Source organism: Perca flavescens, chromosome 18 (genome assembly GCF_004354835.1).
Source record: "Perca flavescens isolate YP-PL-M2 chromosome 18, PFLA_1.0, whole genome shotgun sequence".
NCBI classification, from domain to species: Eukaryota; Metazoa; Chordata; class Actinopteri; order Perciformes; family Percidae; genus Perca; species Perca flavescens.
In genome coordinates, this window is record NC_041348.1 from 20,708,727 (window position 1) to 20,728,111 (window position 19,385).

General features: G+C 40.6%; 2 protein-coding genes across 7 annotated transcripts in view; both read left to right on the forward strand.

The window, feature by feature from the left end:
- eva1aa (eva-1 homolog A, regulator of programmed cell death a) overlaps nt 1–11,630 on the forward strand; it is an 86,215-nt gene extending 74,585 nt beyond the window's left edge. For 3 of the 4 annotated variants that reach the window (XM_028604715.1, XM_028604719.1, XM_028604717.1), the window contains 3 exons: nt 5,399–5,533; nt 8,205–8,378; nt 9,653–11,630. In XM_028604715.1, the coding sequence (XP_028460516.1) occupies nt 5,399–5,533; nt 8,205–8,378; nt 9,653–10,032 (689 nt within the window). In that variant the 3' untranslated portion in view covers nt 10,033–11,630. Of the gene's footprint in view, nt 1–3,239; nt 3,452–5,398; nt 5,534–8,204; nt 8,379–9,652 lie in introns of those variants that run through there. The other variant, XM_028604716.1, reaches the window with a different exon arrangement.
- A 604-nt stretch (nt 11,631–12,234) lies between these two features.
- The window catches only part of efhc1 (EF-hand domain (C-terminal) containing 1), an 8,173-nt gene continuing 1,022 nt past the window's right edge, over nt 12,235–19,385 (forward strand). The window contains exons 1-8 of one of the 3 annotated variants that reach the window (XM_028604713.1): nt 12,235–12,877; nt 14,907–15,125; nt 15,236–15,523; nt 16,191–16,315; nt 16,830–16,966; nt 17,635–17,858; nt 18,000–18,140; nt 19,022–19,229. In XM_028604713.1, the coding sequence (XP_028460514.1) occupies nt 12,821–12,877; nt 14,907–15,125; nt 15,236–15,523; nt 16,191–16,315; nt 16,830–16,966; nt 17,635–17,858; nt 18,000–18,140; nt 19,022–19,229 (1,399 nt within the window). In that variant the 5' untranslated portion in view covers nt 12,235–12,820. Of the gene's footprint in view, nt 12,878–14,906; nt 15,126–15,235; nt 15,524–16,190; nt 16,344–16,773; nt 16,967–17,634; nt 17,859–17,999; nt 18,141–19,021; nt 19,230–19,385 lie in introns of those variants that run through there. The other 2 variants (XM_028604712.1, XM_028604714.1) reach the window with 2 other exon arrangements.

Consider the following 19,385-nt stretch of genomic DNA (forward strand, 5'->3'; position numbering starts at 1 on the left):
AAATAGAATACATGTGTGTCCAGGTTCTATTAGCCTTTGGAACTCATTTATAAATGCTTTGTAAAGCATAGAAAGTGCTCACTTTAGATGGGCTCACACAGTATACTTAACTAACCAGTAGTAACTCATGAGTTAATCATGGATTGATGTGTTGGTAAGTGCTTGTTAAAGATGTATTAACACTAACTATCCATAGGCATATTTCTGAAATCATGTCCAAATAGAACAATACATCTGTTAGCCTTTGGAACTCATTTATAAATGGTTTGTAAAGCAAAGAAAGTACTCACTTTAGATGGGCTCACACAGTATACTTAACTAACCAGTAGTAACTCATGAGTTAATCATGGATTACATTATTGGTAAGTATTTGTAATAGATGTGTTAACACCCAAGCTATTAGTTTAGGCCTTTTTCTAAATCATAACATTTTATTTAAGACATGAACAAATGTAGGTCTAGATAGTCTGTTAATCATTAACTTCCTAGTTATAAACAACCGTTTACGTTCCTGAGTACCTAGTTGATAATGGTAAAATTACTTAATTTACAAATGGTTAATGCATCATGTAGGAATTATTAAAAAATATACTGATAAACCTTTTAGATGGGCTTACTTACTATGGACCAACCATTTACTAACTGCATTTACAAATGCTTTACTGATTAGAATGAATGTAGGAACTATGCTTTACAAATGATAAACAAATAAATTACTACTAGTTTGTAGATAGTTTATAAAGGGAAAATTATTTAATTTACTAATGGTTTTTGCAATACTTAGAAAGTGTCAAACTTCTATTTATGAACATAACTTCCAAGAGCCTTATTTACTATGAACAAACCATTTATGAGTGTGTATACAAATGCTTCATTCATGAGAATTAACATAGGAGCAGTGCTTTACAAATGATGAACAAAGCATTTAGCAATAGTTAGTAACTGGTTTATAATGGGAAAATTATTTCATTTCCAAATGGTTGTTTCATTATTTGTTAAGTATAAATCATGTACTTACAAACATATTTTTCAAGATAGGCTTATTTACTATGAACAAACCATTTATAACTATGTGATTAAATGCTTTACTGATGATGAATTATGTAAGAACAATTAATTAATAATGATGAACAAACCATTAACTAATAGTTAACTAATGCTTAATAAATGATGAATTATGGATAGTTATTATAAAGTGCTACCCAATGTAGGCGTGGCCTCGGGAGTGCAAATGAATCCCATCTAGTGTCAAAAGTGTGTGTTGTACATACTCTATTTTACAGTTTCTCACACACTTCCCATATTTCACTGCAGTTTCATGAATATACAGTAAATCTCAATCCGACCTGGCTCAAGTTGCACATAATTCTTGGTTCACCCAAGATAGTGTAGTTTAGATGAGTGTCACCACATTAAGACTTAAGCTTAGACTGCATCACAGAAATGTCATAGTGTTTATTAAGCTGTCTTTATTAGGGCCAAAATATCAGAGAGCTAATGCAGACCGAGCATTAAAGAATGCCCTAAAACAGGGGTCTTCAACGTTTTTTTAAGACAAGGACCCCTTTACTGAAAATCGAGACGGAGCATGGACCCCCTACTACATAGACTATGTTGTATAAAATGAAGTTGCATATTAAACTGGGCCTACAATAACGTGTAGGGCAGCCTAAAGCCTTTTTACATACCTTTTTTATTGCATAAGCTATCAAAATAATAGTTATTGGCATGATTATTTAAATCATGTTTTAATGTTAAACATATATGTGGCACAGTGAATCCTTAAAACCTTAACTGTAACTGTGGATGGCTACCTTAGTGACTACTTTACCTAGAGGCCCGTATCTAATGTTTTTTTGTTTGTTTAAAAAAGAAAAAAGAAAAGCTGATTTATATTTGCTAATAATATGTTGGATTAATGTTAAGATATTAAGATATTTTAATTTTCAAAAAAGAAATCTAATTTCAACTTTTAACAATAATTTGCAGTAACTCTGAGGACCCCCTAGGGGTCCCGGACCCCCTGTTGCCCTAAAACATTGGCCCAGGTCTGATCTCATCTCAGATTTAGCATGGTTTAATATTTCATTATATCCCCTCTAGCTTACAGGGTTTTGTCCCAACTGTGTTCTGCATTGGTCAGCACATGGCCCACAAACAAGCACATATACATGCACACACACACACACACACACACACACACACACTGGCCTGCAGAGCCCAGTGAAAACAAAGCCGGCTCTGCCAGTGTAAACATGGCCCATTGTTATGGGCACTCTTTCCCGCCTCGTATCTTCGCTCCCCGTGGCGGTCCTGAGCTCTGAGAGGTACAGTGCTGGCCCGGTCCCATTTAGTGGAGTTATATTAAGACTCATTTGCCATGCGTTTATGTGACCATGTCATTATAATGCAGGCTGTAGAGTGTGATTTATGTCCTCCGGTTTCTCTCCCTTGCACTCTTCTTTCTCTCTTTCACTGGTTCAGTTTTTACTGCTTGGCTCCTTAAATGTGGTTTGTGGCCGTTTGCTTCGAGAGGTTTTAGCTTTTTGACAATTATTTTTAGACAAGCAGCAGTCAATTTACTATAATGTACCTACCTCTGCCAACAAAGTAAGCCCATAGAAAAACATGGGAAATGGCAGTTTGGAAGCATAGATATTCTGATGTTAAACAAGTGTGTTAGACTATGTGTCTATGCACATGTGTGGTTTATGTATGCACATGTATCAGGTGTGGCTGTGAGTGTGCATGTGCAGAGGTATCTCAATTATAAACCCCTAATTGTGTAAAATTCCAAAATTTTAAAAAGTTCCAAATCGCTTTATTTTTTTTGCAGTACATACATTTCAGTATGTACTGCAGTTGCCCTTACAAAGTATGTTTGGTGCATGCAGTATGCATATTATTGGGATATACTACTTCTTCATAATATTGGGCATTGAACGTTGACCGTCTTGCTCATATATGCTGCACAGAGGATTGTGGGTCAGAATTGCCAGAAGAGCATGCTGGCTTGCATACTGCAAAATGCGACCAGATGCAGGAGAACATCCTGGTATTTTTGGCATACTGGATTTGAAATACTATGTATTGGGACATTGGGACACGTCTCTCAGCTGTGACCCTGGGCCACATGTGCAGCCAATTAGGGCCAATCAGAAGGCTGTAATCAGGGCGTGGCATGGAGATGGTGGCAGTGTGGCAGTGGGGGAGTTTTAAGACCCATGATTAGTGTCAGACTGATGAGGAAAGACAGGGGGAGCTGCCAGGCTAAATCCCATTTCTTTATTTCTCTGCATTTTTTTAACCTCCACATATGGGGGGGACTTTGTTTATTTAGTTTGTGCCAACCAGACCTGGATAAAATGGGGTTTCAAATTCATGGTTTTTTAACCTATTTAGGCGACAGATTGATGCGGTGTGCCACATGAGATGATGCAATTACAGAAAGGTATTTAAATGTAAGAGTATACAGCTGGCAACTCACCTAACACCATATGAATTACCCTGATGCAGTGCAGTGAACCCGTCTAAGCAGATTAAAACAAAGACCAGAAATAATTTACTACTTCTATTAGTCTGGCATCAACCTCCTGCCCCTTTTGCTCATGGCAAGTAGAAAAAGCAAAGGCTGGAACCAGATTCAGCGGAGCTCTTTGAAGACTGTGAGTTTCAGTAAACCAGCTTTGTTGATTGGTTCTCTGCTGTAAGATATGATCAAAAACCTCTCCTCACATGTGCATTGCTCCAGACAGCTCTCTTTGTTCAGCTGGTATGATTGCATGTATGGCAAAATAAGAGTAGAGAAGTTAATCAATTACTGTTCTCATTGGCTGCACTGCAGTGAAAGAACATTTGTGTAATTTTAGTAAGTTAGGGACAAACTTGATAGTCAATCTTTCCTGCACCTGCATTTCTCTAATTTTAAAAGATTAACCAAGCTATTAACTCTTTCAGTCTGCTTTTCTTAGTGCAAGTCACGCCACAAATCATGACTGCAGCAAGTTAATCTCTTTAGTATGAAAATATCACAGAAAAATAGACTGCAAGATATAATAGAGTTTAGTTAGCATGATGATCAGACTTAATTGTAAGTTGACTTACAATGACTTGTACAGCTGCATCAATCTCTTTTATATATTGTCTGTCATTATTTTTTTTATGAATTAAGTTGCCAAGTACCCCCCAGTATATCCTGTCAATCTCTACGGTCAACTATCTAATAAAGGCAAGTACTGTATGTCATTATATAATCTGTACAGTAAATGTCCGTAGTTAAATGTTCCTGCTCAGTCTCTTTTCATCATTGCTTACAATTGGAAAAATCTTGTAACATGTCCAGAGCATAAGTAGTATCCAGTGGAGGGGAGCTTTGTGAGGTCTGCTCCGCTCCTTCCTGCACTTTGATTGACTCTTGGACCACTGCCAAAATCCGTCTCTGGAAATTTGATCAGTGTGTTTATTCATTCGGCTTTTAAATAAATGGTCCATTTTTACCCTAAATCACATGTCACAGTTTCACTATTAGTGCTACTAATGTCAGCAAAAACAGGCAGCTGATTATTCTTTACTACTTATTTGTTTGTCCAGAGATGTAGGAAATGTAAGAATAGCAGACGGACAAACAGCTGGACAGACGGTTATCTGTTGAGCTTTAAGTCACTGTGATGTGACCGGGCATACAAACACAGCGACCAGAGTGTGGCCCGGACCTCGAAACCGCACGTGAGCGGGCAGGAATGTATAGCCCACTGCATTGTGGGTTTGTGTCTGTGGGGAAAGAGTGCAGACTCCCTTAATCACAGGACACTGTGAGGTTGGGGGATGTGAAGGGGTGAGGAGGAGGATGAGGGGGCGAGAGCAGCCTAACTTTCGGGAATCATGTGCAAGATCAGGAAGAGTGTGTGAATCACAGCCATCGTGCTGTCTCATTAAGAGCTCTTTACTCTTCCATTACAGTAATACTACAAGTTATTTTACGTTAAATAAAATGTGAGATTAACACAACTCAGAATCTCCCATGAAATATAGACTTTACAGCTGTGTGCACATGAGGGAGGAGAATTTCCAAAGTGGCAAAAACAATCTGTTGCAGGTTTTAATCTTTTAAATATAACGTAAAGGGTCAAAAACAAAAATGAATACCACCTGTAAAATATCTATGTACTCTCATTTCTTCCTTAATATTTGCAGACTTACTGCTTGTACCGATATATCTACGGTGAACAAATGTAAGCAGATCATATTGCCTAATCCACATTGGCCAGGCTCTATTCAGAACCGAAATAGAAATGACTGCTATACATGTCCTTTTCAATCATCTTATTATCCTCTATCTTTCTTTGATTCCCTCGCCCCCATCTCCCCTCCTTTGCTCCACCTATCCTTCTCTTTGTAGTCCCAAAGAAGTTGCTCCAGGAGCAGGGACCCAGACCGCCGGTGTACTCCCCTCCACCCAGCGCCCATGACCCCAACATAGTGGGAGACAGTCCTCCGGAGGGAAGCTCAGTCAAAAGTCCTGACGCTGTTCCAGGTGAGCAAAACAACATAAGCTTTCTCACTCTCATAGACATTGTCACACACTCACGGCCTCCCGTGGAGAGCAGTTAACACTTAACAGTCCCAAGGCCTCCCAGGCATCAACAGAAACAGTAATTCAGGTCTCAAGTCAGGGCATATATGTATGTATATTTAAAGTTACACAGGGTTCAACTGTTTCCATATGTATCCAAGCAGAGCCATTGGTTTGGACCATTTATGATCATTGGTCTTAAAAATATACTGCTTTCCAAGAGTAAATGATTTGACCACAGTCTAAATCAGTCAGTCTAACTCCCATAAAGAGAAGGAGGGAGAAGACAGAGCAAGAACAATGAAATGAAAGAGTAAAGAAAAAGGAGACGCCAGCAAGGAAGGAAACTTAAACAAAGCTTTATTCATGAGGGATGGTGGCCTGCATCCAGCACACTAATTACTCTGCTCAGCTACCGGCTCTGTACTGATTAGGAGGATAGACGAGTGAATGAGGAGTTAAGAGAGGGAGCGGACAGGAGATGTGTGCTGCTGACGCATGAATAGCTCCACTTCCTTGCTTCAAACACTTCACTTAAAGCTCATCTAGAAAATCCTGTTTCCATCTCTGATGTTCAGATAGGGAATGAAAAGTATGAAGGCGGAACAAGAAACGTTTTACTGTAAATACCGGTATCCTGATCTTTTCAGTTCCTTCGTCTCATTTCTCTTTGTTTATTTTTAACTGGATAGAGCGATGGGCGTGAAGAAACAGATATTTGACTAAACAGCTGGATCACCATTTTCACAACCTACTTCTTAAAGGAATAGTTCAGCATTTTGGGAATTACACTCAATCGCTTTCTTGCCGAGAGTAAGATTAGACAGTTGATACGACGTCATACGTCAAATCTGTATCCTTCAATTCTTGATTTTCTCCTCTCTTTTCACTCAACTTTCATATGTTTCCCCATTTATGTATTTATGGGGGGTTGTTGTGTTTCTTTTCTTTTTTTTTTTACATTTATTAGAGCTATGTGATTCTTACATTGACTTAATTATTAAAGTCCAAAATGTCATGGCAGCATTCTCATATCAAATGAAAATGATCCATTTGCCCCCAAATTTCAGCCTGGCCTATTTGTGTTTTTAAAAACATTGTGGATTTTGTCTAGAATTTAAAATAAAACTTTGTGAATTCAAGCACCACTTTGCAGGACAGGATCATTTTTGGAAATTGACAAACCTGTTAGAACCATTAAGTTGTAAAGATTCTGACTTGTGTATCGTCGCTCCATCTTTGGTCCTAACTTCTTGTTGCTGGGCTGTTCCTGCACTGCAATTCCCAGAGATCATTTGGCCGCTACAGTGTTTTTTTTTTTGTTTGTTTTTTGTCTCTTAAGCCATGATGCCAGCTATACCCATAACTACTCAGTTCCTATTTATGTCTGTTCTTAACACACTTCTGTTGCTGAAGCTAAATACATAAATAGTTTCTAAATACTTTATATCACTCTATCTGAGGCAGATCATTTTTGTGTCAACACAGATGCAGCATTTATTATTGTTAAAATGCTATTGGTTTATTTAGATATTTATTAATAATGGCTTTACCTGAGTGTTGCATGTTAAAAGTATTCAATCAAAAGAGCAACAACTGCATTTCAATTGCTATGTATTCTGTATTTCCAAGCACTGCAAGTGTTTTTTATTGATGATTCATCTGCCGATGTGTTAGAAAGAGAGACTGTGGTCTGTTGGTTGAATGTTAGCCGATGTGTGCACCACAGCAGTGGGTCCAGGTGGAAACATTTATCTCCTCAGTAAGCAATTCCAGTCTAAACTGCTTTTATCAGATAAAGAGAGTCTGACACACCTTAAGAGACTCTACAATTAGAGGTCATTGGTGTGTGGGACAGTTCACCGAAGCATGCTCACCTACACCAACAAAAACAATCAAGCATGTCAATATGACTATGCAGACGTTGAAGTGAATTTCCTTTTTTGGTCATTTTATCTGAAGGTTTAGTAGTTCCATATCCCACCTAAACACTTCTTCAGGTTAACTAGATGTGACTATAGTCAGAAAATGAGTATAACTCTAGGTAATCAAATCACTCTGTGTTGCTCTGTTCTCTCATCTCAGCTCCTCGACTCTTGCATACACAACACAAGCCAGCATGTTGAAGTTGTGCTGTGATGAAAATCCAGAGGGGGAAACAGTTGTTCTCATCTATAAATAGATTGTTTTCGGAGATTTTGGGGGAGCTTTTGAAATGTTGCCAAAGTGCAAACTTTTCCCATGTGATCCTCCTTAATGACCTGAGTCAGAATGAGTTTGACAAATACAGTTGTTCTATTATCTTCTGAATCACACAGCGCTCTGTGAACATGTGTGCGTCTTTATGCGTAATGCATCTTTTCTTACAGAAGCGTATCTCCTAAGATCGAGTGAGAGACTTGGGATGACTCAGTGGTCTGAATGCTGTAGTCACAGTACCTCAGAGACAAAATACTCAGACTTTACTGTAAATGACCTAACCAGTGTGGTACTGAAATGTTTGAAACATTCTCCTTGAACTCAGTGTAGTCATGTTCTAGGAAAACAGCTGTGTGTGTGTGTGTGTGTGTGTGTGTGTGTGTGTGTGTGTGTGTGTGTGTGTGTAAATAAATAAACGTTTCTGCTTTTGCAGATAGGAAGAAGATTAGGGAGACTAACCCCAACGAGGAGAAGTTTTCAGAAGGAGGAGGAGGTGGAGGAGAAAGTCCACTGCTGCCCCCAGCCATGAATCCCATTATCAACTCCACCTCTAGCGCCAACATGGCCCTCATCAGCAACGCACTGGCAGCCTACACTTTCATATCAGGTAAGGCAACATTCATATAATCTTGTGTGACATCACATCACACGAGTAGCCTAAAGATACAGGTAAATTAGAGACCTTAACCTGACAGATCTTTCGAGAACAGGGCTGGATTATTATATTAAAGGGTCGTATTAGCTCTAGATTAGTTCCTCAGACAGTGAGTTGAGTGCATGGTTTCATGTGCGGTAACGTGTGTCGCACGCTAGGACTGAAAGGTGGGTAAATGTGGGCCAGAGGAATGCAGACGTTAGGCAGGGATAACCGCTACATACACACACTGTCAGTCACCTGGTTCAGCTACTAAAACACATGCTGCACTACTTTGGATACTTCCTGTTTTATTACCTCAATTAAACTCAAATAAACAGTTTATACATAGTGAAATGCATAAGTTATACAGTCAAATAAACATACACTGTAATTTGTAATGGAAGCTGAACATATGTGGCTAGCTAACTCCAGTTTTCTCATATTTGTAAGCTGCCATAAAGTTTTATGATCTGCATTCATAGAATGCATTTTATTGAGGAATATTACACCAATCAAAATGAGTCTTAAGTGTGGTCTTTTTCTTTTTTTTTTAAAGGAAAACTTAAGATGAATCTGTTTTAAAACATGTTTTACTAATAGTTGCAGTTTATTCCACTTTTAATTTGGAACTTGGGGGTTCTCATGATCTGAAAAGATACTGATCTGAGTCACAGTGTATGGCTGGGATTGTAACACATAAGGAGAACTTTAGGTTGAAGACAAGCAAGACTACCACAATCTGGATGAGTAAGTGTCTATGAACATGTATGAAAGCCAGCAAAGAGCCGTTACAGTAATCAAGCCTGAAAATGACATGAGTCATTTCCGCAGTCTTAGATGAATGGAATATGTCTCACTTTAGTTCAGTCAATAGTGAAAGACAAATCCTATTTAGAGGTAGAGGACGAGCAGCCCTTGTCCACCTGCAGCTTGAGTTGGTGGGACACATTAACCAACATGAACAACATGTGAAAATCCGTTTCTGAAGACGAGGGGAAGGAGAAGTGCAGTACACAGCAGTGTTAGAATCTGTGAGACATTTTTGTCAAACCAAGGCACCAAGCCTAGGAAGTGACTAATATGAGCTGTAAGTCTGCAGATATTGTTCATCATAGTGAGTGAGCCATCAGGTGACATTCTTTATAACATAAAGACATAAAGATCCAATTACATGTTTGACATGTGTTCTTACAGTAATCAACTAAATGTAGCACTTCTTGTTCTGTCTATTTCCTCCGTAACAGACCACCCAGAGAGGGCGGCGCTCTTCTTCGTCTGTGGTGTGTGTCTGGGCCTCTTTCTCACGCTCTTCGCTCTGGTTGTCCAGATCTCTTGTCGCACTGACTGCCAGCCCCGCCAGCGGCCTCCCGCCAAGAAACGAGCACGCCCCGCCGACTCGTCCTCCGATTCCAGCGACTCGGACTCGGACTGGGACACCACCTCGGATCTGTCGGCGCGACGGCACCGGCGATTCGAACGCACGCTAAACATGAATGTGTTCACGTCGGCAGAAGAGCTGGAGAGAGCGCAGAGGCTCGAGGAGAGGGAGCGAATCATCCGAGAGATCTGGATGAACGGGCAGCCTGACATCCCCGGGACACGGAGCCTCAATCGGTATTACTGAGGACTGCTAATGGGCTTTTTTTTTTAAATATAGAAAAGCGTACTTGAACATTTTTTAGGACGCACTTGGCTTGGAAGGGGCAAGAGGCATGGCCCTCATGAAGCTTTATAAGCAAGCATGAAAACTGTGGACTCACACTGATGAGAACAGTGGAAGGTATTGCATATTCCTCTGGGTATCATAAGCTGTACCCCATTCAGTAAGAGAATAAGCTCCCGCTCTGCATGGTAAGCTCACCTCTTTCTGCCGGAAGCGAGGGGTGAAAGGCTACACTGCCTTGCCCGTGACCTCAGTAGGCCTTTTTGAAGTGGGGATTTATGGGTAAGCTGCCTTAGACACACAGGCCTGTAGAGACTACATGGTGACTGAAGGACCAAGGCCTCAGATGCATCTGCTTTCCTGCATAAGACTGTGACACTTGGAGCTTTATGCTCAGCACCCTCCAGTATTCGAGTGTGGACTTCACAGAGGAGGAGCATGAAGCAGAAAAAGGTGTACAATGGGACAATGTAAGACAATCTTTCCACAGTGAATAACCATGCTGCCTTTTGAACTATATAAAACCAAAAGATATTTTTGATGGGAAATTCATCTCAACCCTTATGAAATCTATTTTATAATATTTAATAGTTTATTGATGTTGTGTATTTTTGTTCTCAAGTATGGTTTATTAATTAGATATTTTTATACTTGGCAAAGGTTGTCTGGCACCTCAGGGATGCAATCCTAGTGTTTCTGTGTTCGGTTGATGTATTTGCTTCCTAAGAAGGGGATCAGCCCATTTAAACAGCTAATGTCAGCATTTAAAGAAAAAGAAATAGAAATATCATATAAAGAGCCTCAAAGAGGTTTAGTGATTTATCCTTATTTTTGATACAGTATGTTTAATTCACAGTGCAGTGCCTTTTCTAGCTATTAAGTCACTGTTGTCAAGAGTGCAGCTAATGTACAGTATAACCCAATAACTGGTCAAATGATTTATTAATTGGATATCCCAATTGTTTTCTTATAATATATGTATTCCCCTTTTGTCATTACTGTGGACCATGTGTAAAATTTGTCTTTGTCACACGTTGCACTTGCTGTTCTCCCCAGATGTAAATGTACGTAACCGGAATATGCCAATTTTGTACCAGTGAATTTGCTAGAAATAATTTTTCAGGTTTTGTGTCAACAGTGCCCTTATTTCAAAGATACCAGTGCTAAACCTGATGCTTGTGGTAATCGCTGCTCGTCTGGAGAAGGAACCAGCACTGAAAAAAGGTTCACAGTGGACGTGCAACCTGCTTCTCTTGAATCATGTTACCAGTTTAATAAAATAAGCTATTGTCAATCCAGCTCTGTTTGCGCTGCCCTGGATTCAAGCGTAGGAATAATTATAGTTTTCATAAAAAATGCTTGGTATTTTCATAACTGAGAGTTTAGTTGAGAGTACACAGGACATAGGGTCATCCACATAAAGACTGCCACTCTATATAGTTTTTTTTATAAAGACAGTTCTTGTGTTAAAATTTGAATGGGGTTAAAATGTGCTGATAGCTGGTAAAGTGAGAACAAATTATGACTCCTGTGCTTGGAATAAACTGTGTTCAAAATAACTCGCCCACTGTTTTGTTTAAACCATCACATTTATATGTTTTGCATTTATGTCACAGTGATGACCCTCTTCATCGTGTCTGCCTGTTACTTTGTTGTGTGGTTGCTTTCCTTGCAGGTAGCCTACTGCAGATGGGCGTGGCAGAGGGTCATCAGTAGAGTGCCAGCTCCTGGGTTCATCAGTAACACTGGCAACACAGGCTCTGTAGGCTACTGAACTTTTAAAAGCTGGCGTTAGTCAGAGACGGTAAGCTTTCTGGGGATGGGGTTGAAGGTGTTGCCTGTCCAGTGCATATATGAACCTAGAATGTGGCTTGGTGAAGGGTGAGGTGCCTGTTGGTGTGAGACCTGCGTTACCGAAAGGGAAGGGGTTGACATCATTTCATCAACGACTTGGCTGGCAGTAGTGTTTGGATGAATGGGTCACGTCCTCCGGTAGTCACTCCCTCTCCTTCAGCCTCAGAACAGCAGCCTGAAGGAAGTCCTGTGCACTTTCCTGAAGTTTTCCTTGCATGTTGACGATGTGGCAAAATCGTCTTTTCCAGTGTACTGAATCACTAGGAGTGAACTTTTGAAAGCCTCTTGGGTTGAGTTGTGTTCTCTCCTTTCTGACACATCATCGTGGTTTTTGGTTGCTGTTTTGGTTTTTGTTGCTGCACCATACAACACTGCAGATAGGCTACAGTACATTATTTCACTCATGCACCCACTCACACTACTGAACTTACTGATCACACATCCCACTGTCAGTCCTCTTATGTTAGCCTATTTCAATTCATTAATCATTTGTTAATTGTCCTGGCCATGGCCCGGTCACTTCAAATATGCACAATATTTTGCTCCGTTCTGTGGAGTCCGAGAAAAGGAACTGCTCTAATTTCATAATAATGTGATATTACATAGCCTATCGAGTTAACACACTGTACAATAATGTCATCACGAAATCACAAGATGTGAACAGATGGATGACCTGTGGGCAATTTCTATCAGTGAGATGCATAGTGTTGCTCGCCCCTTAGCTACTTTTTTATATTGCTATGCCGTGCCGTTTCCATGGATACCGTAGATTTACGACCAGTTAACGCGGTAACAAAACCAAATTATTAACACAAATCACGAAAGTAAACTGTTACACGTTTTGTGGCGATAAAGACATATTAAACAAAAAAAATAACGTACTTTAAGACCGACAATGTCTTGGAACCATGGCCTACCATTTTTACCAGGAAACACCTTTCGGGATGTGACGGTAAGTATGTAAATTGACGTTAGCTAGGAAAAGTTGAACATAAAAGTGGCTAACCTTGGCTAGCTAGCTAACAGTTTCAATTATGATAAGGTAGCTAAGGCTCTGACGTTTTACTACTATTAGTCACATTTAAAAGAAAAAATGTTAGTCTCTTTCTACAATGCAAACGGAGTTCCTCCAGTTCTAATGTCCAATAACTGGACCTGACTTAGGATGTTAGCTAAAATTTGCGAGATGAAATTATCTGAAGTGTTTATTCCAGGGTTGTATTGTATTCCATTATAATGTACAGATGGTTATTTCACAAAACCGGCGTTTTCCAGTTATCCTGGCTGAATTTAGATAGCCGGCCTGCTTTCACTGCACTGATAGGTGATAGGAGGGTTTTGAGGCTCCAGCTACGGATCTGGATGAACTGACAATGTGACATCTTACATCAGTTTTTGTGAAGACTTTGTCATGCCAAGGAGGAGGCCTGGCCTACAGAAGTGGGGACAGACTCTTTTACAACCAGGCCAGAAACACACTGATGAGAGAAAAGCTGAAAAAAACAAGTTCTCAGTCAACAACTCTGTGTCTGTGTAGAGAGGCCTGCAGGACATTACCAACTACAGTCAGCCATCCCCTCACACTGTAGGACCCATCAACTGGCCGATGACCTGATTGGGTTTTACTGCAGGTTTGATAAGCCCACATCTTATCTGACATCAAACAACCAATACATACACACACACACACACACACACACACACACACACACACACACACACACACACTGCCCCCCCCCCCTCACCTGCGCTCAGGATACTGTCAGCCAGCACCTGGACCATTAGCACTGAACACACCAAACTCACCCAGCTCACTGTCCCAGCGCCAACCTGTCAGGTGATCACAAACTCCATGACAGACCGGAGGAAAAAATCTCATCCAGCACCCAGAATCAGCACTGTCCCCCCCCCCCCCCCCCCCCCAAGGATGTGTGCGATCCCCACTGCTCTTCTCCCTCTACATCAACGTCTGTGTCACTGTCAGTGTGTTTCTGTCTGTTAAACACCTGAAATTTGCAGATGACACAAGGTAAGATGGGAGTTGGAACAGCTAGCCCTCTGGTGTGGTCATAACAACCTGGAGCTGAACCTTCTCAAAACTCTGAAGATGACAGTGGACTTCAGGAGGAGCCCTCCATCACAATGTTTATGTTTACCTTGTTAAGCTTTGTTGTCCTTGTTTTTTAATCATATGTCTGTTTCTGTGGATGTACATTGAGGGCAACAAAAAAGAGAGTCAAATTCCTTGTACTGTATGTGTTCACACTTACTTGCTCATTAGTGCTTATTCTGATTCTGAATCGATTTCATGAAAGCAGTGGCACATAAATTACCATGGAGATGTATTCTGTGCAGCTAGCCTGCTCCAGACCAGGCCAACAGACAGGCTTGATTAGCCTAATCACAGTGCCTTATCTTTTCAGTCAGCAATCACTTTGATATATTTTGCCCATAGACTGTAAAATTTAATTATTACCAATTATTTATCTATGATTTTGCCTTGTTTTATTTTGCCTGCATTAAAATACCACATCTATATACTGCCATTCAGTTAACTACTGTAACTGTGAATATTGTGTGTTATTCATGTGATAGTCATTGTTACTGTTGTTTTTATTATAATGATGGGTGAATATAGCCTTATGAAGCTTTGGGGCTTTCTTTCTATTTGTGCCGAAGAAGATTTAAAGCTTTGGGGCTTCAAACACAGCGCAAACAGGGACATCTGGTGGCTTGCAAAACGTATGGCAGCCCTTAAAGACGGGCTGAAGCACTACAACACCATTTGAATAGTTTTAGTCTCATACGTGCAATAAAAGTTCAGCAAGGCTTAGTGTAACTGTGGGCTCACATGTTTTAATTTCATGGTTGATATGTATATAACCTTTCATATGAATCGCAATGTGATGTGATTAGAGATGGATTTGTATTGTGATTTACCAGAGTTAATGTATTCCCTCCTCAATGGTCTTTCTCTGCAGAAGTCAGCCTTCCATCGTCCCCAGACACTGGACTTTAAGAATGGCTATGCTTTCCGCCGTAAACCCACTGTGGGCATTGAACAGGATCCTCTTTTATCAGAGAAGTTGATCCAACAAGAGATCAGTGAGTTTTCCTTGACACCAGACGTCACTTATGGTTCCTTTGAACAGAGCGTAGTAGAAGAATTCATCCCAGCCTATGTGGCCCTTGACAAGAAGGTACAATAAGGCCTAAAAGACCAGTTTTTGTTTTTCAAGATGTTTCTGTTCAACCAATTGTCCAATTAATTTCTTGTTTGTCTCTTCTTCACCACCCTCTTGTCTTGTAGGTGTTGTGCTACTATGCATACTTTCATGAAAATATCCCCTTTTCAGCTGGAGAGGAGTTCCGCATGCGTCCCGTGGTAATTAACTACTATCTTGAGGATGATACAATGTCCATGGTCGAGCCCATGGTGGAGAATTCTGGGATGCCGCAGGGGAAACGGGTCAGTCGCCAGCGTCTGCCCAATAATGAACATGGACAGCATTACCACTGGACAGACCTCAATATTGGCATGGACCTGGAGGTGTACGGATTCAAGTACCACATCACACATTGCGATGCTTTTACAAAGGTACAACACTCCCCTGTGTCGTAGAATTTTGGAAAGCCAAAATTCAGAGACTTTGAAGAAGTTTCAGGAGACTTTGATGACTTAAGTAGAAGCATTTTTAATATTGTAGTGCCATCCTAACTCAGAGGATTTCTGCCTTTTCGAGTATTTTACTCATGCTGGAGGTGTTACAGTAAGTTTAGCTCTTTACCAGATTCGGAGTTTCTCTGACCTTCACTGCCAACGAAGATATTACTGGCACATTAAACACATTCACGTACCTAAATCATTAACCCTTACACCTCAGCACAGAACGAAAACAATGTCAGCCTGACCCTACTGCAGTAAAGCCTATCCTAAGGTGTGTGTGTGTGTGTGCGTGTGGGTGTGTGTGCGTGCGTGCGTGTGTGTTTATTCAACAGTGTCTTCCCTGTACATGGGGTGTTATCTATTTAATAAACACACAGGCCTTTTGTTATCATTCAGCTGCTTATTCACCCTCAACTCTAAAAACCCAGAGTTTCCGAATTGAACATGTGAATGTGACCTAGGGCACTATTAGTCTAAATTTAGCACATTCTACCACACCCTGTATGAATGCATTAACAGTGCATTATGTATCTTTATTGTTTTCTGTGTCTGACACAAAAATATGAATGTCTCTCTGTCTTTCATTCATCATATATAGAAATTCTTGGAAAGTGAGGGCTTTGTTCTGAATGACCCTGAGCCGATGCCTCAGAGCAAACATCGCAAAAACCCTCAGCCTTCACAACCCTCAGCCTACACAACACCCTCCCAATTTGACAGCAGGTACCAGTTTCTTACCATGGATCCTAAGGTAAAGGGAATTTCCTTAATTTCAAATGGGCAATTATCACAAACTCTAATTTGGACAGCTATTAACAGAGAATCAGGAGTACAATAACATCTCCTATTCAAGCTATTTAGAAAACAAAAATGATCTATATTTTTTTATACCTGCCATGATGTTATTTTGGCTTTTGCAGATATCAGTCTAGGTCACCTAGCTCAAGTCTTATATCAATTTTGTTAAAGTATGTGTTTCTTCAATATAAGATTGAGCCTGTGTCAACAGTTATAAGTATATACCTATACCTGTATACCTATACAGTAAATGTGTTGTCCGTAACCACTGAAATGTTTGAAATAAGTGATCTTGTGAAGTGATCTTGCATCGTTAATCAGGTGTCTTTGTACACTGAGATTTTGCATTTCGCATACCAGTTCCAGTTTCTTCTTCTGGTCAGGTGCTGCGTTTCTTTGCCCTGTGGGAAGATGCTGACTCTCTGTTTGGGGACAACAGGCCTGTTACCATCCAGTATTACCTGGCGGACGACACGGTGGGGGTCAGCGCGGTCCGTGAACCCAACAGCGGACGCGATCCCTTCCCTATCCTGATGCACAGACTGAAGCTACCCAAGAAAATCAAACCAGGGTCTGGTGAGATGAAACACTGTGTCTGTGTCACCTTTAGGTTGGATTAGATTCTTTATTATCATTGCACATGTCACATAGCAATGAAATGTAGTTAGCGTCTAACCAGAAGTGCTTTAAGCATTGATTAAATAACATATGATACAGTATTTACAGAGTGCAAAGTATGAAATTATATATATATATATGTATGTATGTATGTATATGAGTGTCTATTACTACAGGTATGGACACGCTATGACTATGGCTATGGTAATACAGAATAAATAACTATACAGTATATATAGTGGTGCAAATTGTGAGTATTGGAGGTATTATATAATATGTACAGTAGTGCAAGAGGACTGATTTACAGACATAGCCGACATATATAGGTAATTGCATTAGATCTTACACAGTGCATTGTTCAGGTGTCTCTTTGCATCCAGTCATGTACAGTAAAAGAGATTGCCTTTGTAAAGTGACTCTCATTTTAAAAGTAACATCACATTTACAGCACAATTTACATCATATTGCTCTGTAATTGAGTATGGGTTATAATGTTTTGTCAATGTCAACTATTCTTTGTACTACAGAAAAAAAGCAGAATTGATTTAAGAAAAAGAAGAAACAACATAAAACAGATTTAAAGACAAATGAATAGCAATAACAGTACTCTACTTATTTGTATCCAGAGACCTTTCCCAGCTGTGTGCTGGAGGCTTCAAAAGCGGAAGTAGATGAGTACTACTCCCCCAAAGACTTCCATGTGGGTCAGACGATAAAACTGATGGGCCGTCGCTTCCTGCTTTATGACTGTGATGGCTTCACTAAAGAGTATTACCAAAAGAACCACCCTGATATGGAGATGAAACCCTCAGGGGTACCAAAAATGACTGACCTGCTTCAGGAGAGAAAGGTGAGAAACTGAAATCTTCGTCTTTTCTTGTCCTTTTACGAAACTATATAAACTTGTATTGCCTGAGGGTCTGTGACTTTCTTATTATACTAGATCATTATTTTTTTCTTATTCATTTCCCTATCCTGTCCATATTTACAGGAGGTTCCTCCCTATAATGGATTTGGTTCACTTGAAGACTCGCTCCAGAATTGTTTGTCTTTAATTCCTAAGACTCCCAAAAAGAATGTGCTAAAGATGCTGGAAAACCAACACAAAGTGTTGCGCTACAGTGCCAGACTGGTAAGTCAACATATGTGAGAACATGTTTTTTGCTGCTTCTTTGACTTAAGGCCGTTTTACAGTTGTGCGGAGGCTCCACGCAGAGCTCTCGCCGTAGCTTACGTAAGTGGCCTGATGTTTATACTTGTGCGCTGGTGTGTGCGTGTCGGGAGTGTGTGGTAGAGCGAGGGAGAAGTGAGAGAGTGACGGCGATTAGCTTTGGAGCGAGTACCGACTCTAGAGTCATAGTGAGAGAAACAAAGTGTCTCCCCTGTGTAATCTGACCACGGTGGGAAATCTGCAGCAGGAAAAGTTAACCCTCTCCTTGATTTCACGTTGTTTATGGAGAAGGAGAACCAGGAAATGAGCCGGGGGAAATGCAACGCTACCAAGCCACGGCCGAGTGACGTGCGCCGCTACGACGTGTAGTTACATTTTTTGAGAGGTGCGCGCCAGGCTACGGCGTAGGGTCCGGCGTAGACGCAGAGGGGTCTGCGAGGCTACACCGTCGAACCTTCTGAATGACTAGTAGTTGGTTATATGTAGTTACCAAGTCACCAAATTGCATTCTCTGAAACTCAAAGCCATCGATCGACAAAACAGATCCTTTCCCTCCTTGCTTAAAGGTATGATATGCAACGCTTTCCTCAAAAACAATGTATAGACTAATACAAAAGTAATCCCTCTCAATCATCACTTATAACCTACTAGAAGTGTGCGGTGGTGCCTGGATCTGCAGTGACGCCGCCCTCTGCCTGTATTTCCTCTTTTCTTTGGGAGAGTTTGGGGGCGTCAACAAAGAACCTTTGGTCCAACTTTAAACAATGCGTGATTACAAATAATGAGCAGATATTCACTACATATTCTACCTTTAAGCTTCTCCTATGTTACTGACATGCCAGGACTCCCAGAATCACGCAGATGAGGACCGATGTTTCATACTGTCCTACTTCCCGTCCGATGACATGATCAGTATTTTTGAAAAGCCCGTCCCCGGTATCCTCGGTGGCCAGGTCCTGAAAAAGACACACGTCCCCAAGCCAGGCTCTACAGCGGACAAACCTGAGTTCTACTCACCTGCAGACTTCGCTATTGGAGCCACTGTGAAGGGTAACATTCTCAGTTTAACAGCCTGTATTTACTTATTATGTCTTGGTTTCCTAAAGGAATATTTTGGATTCATAATGTATAACTCATGTTGCTGCTGTACCATACGTACGTTATTAGACTTTCTTTACTTCCTTAATGTGTAAAGGAAGACATCTA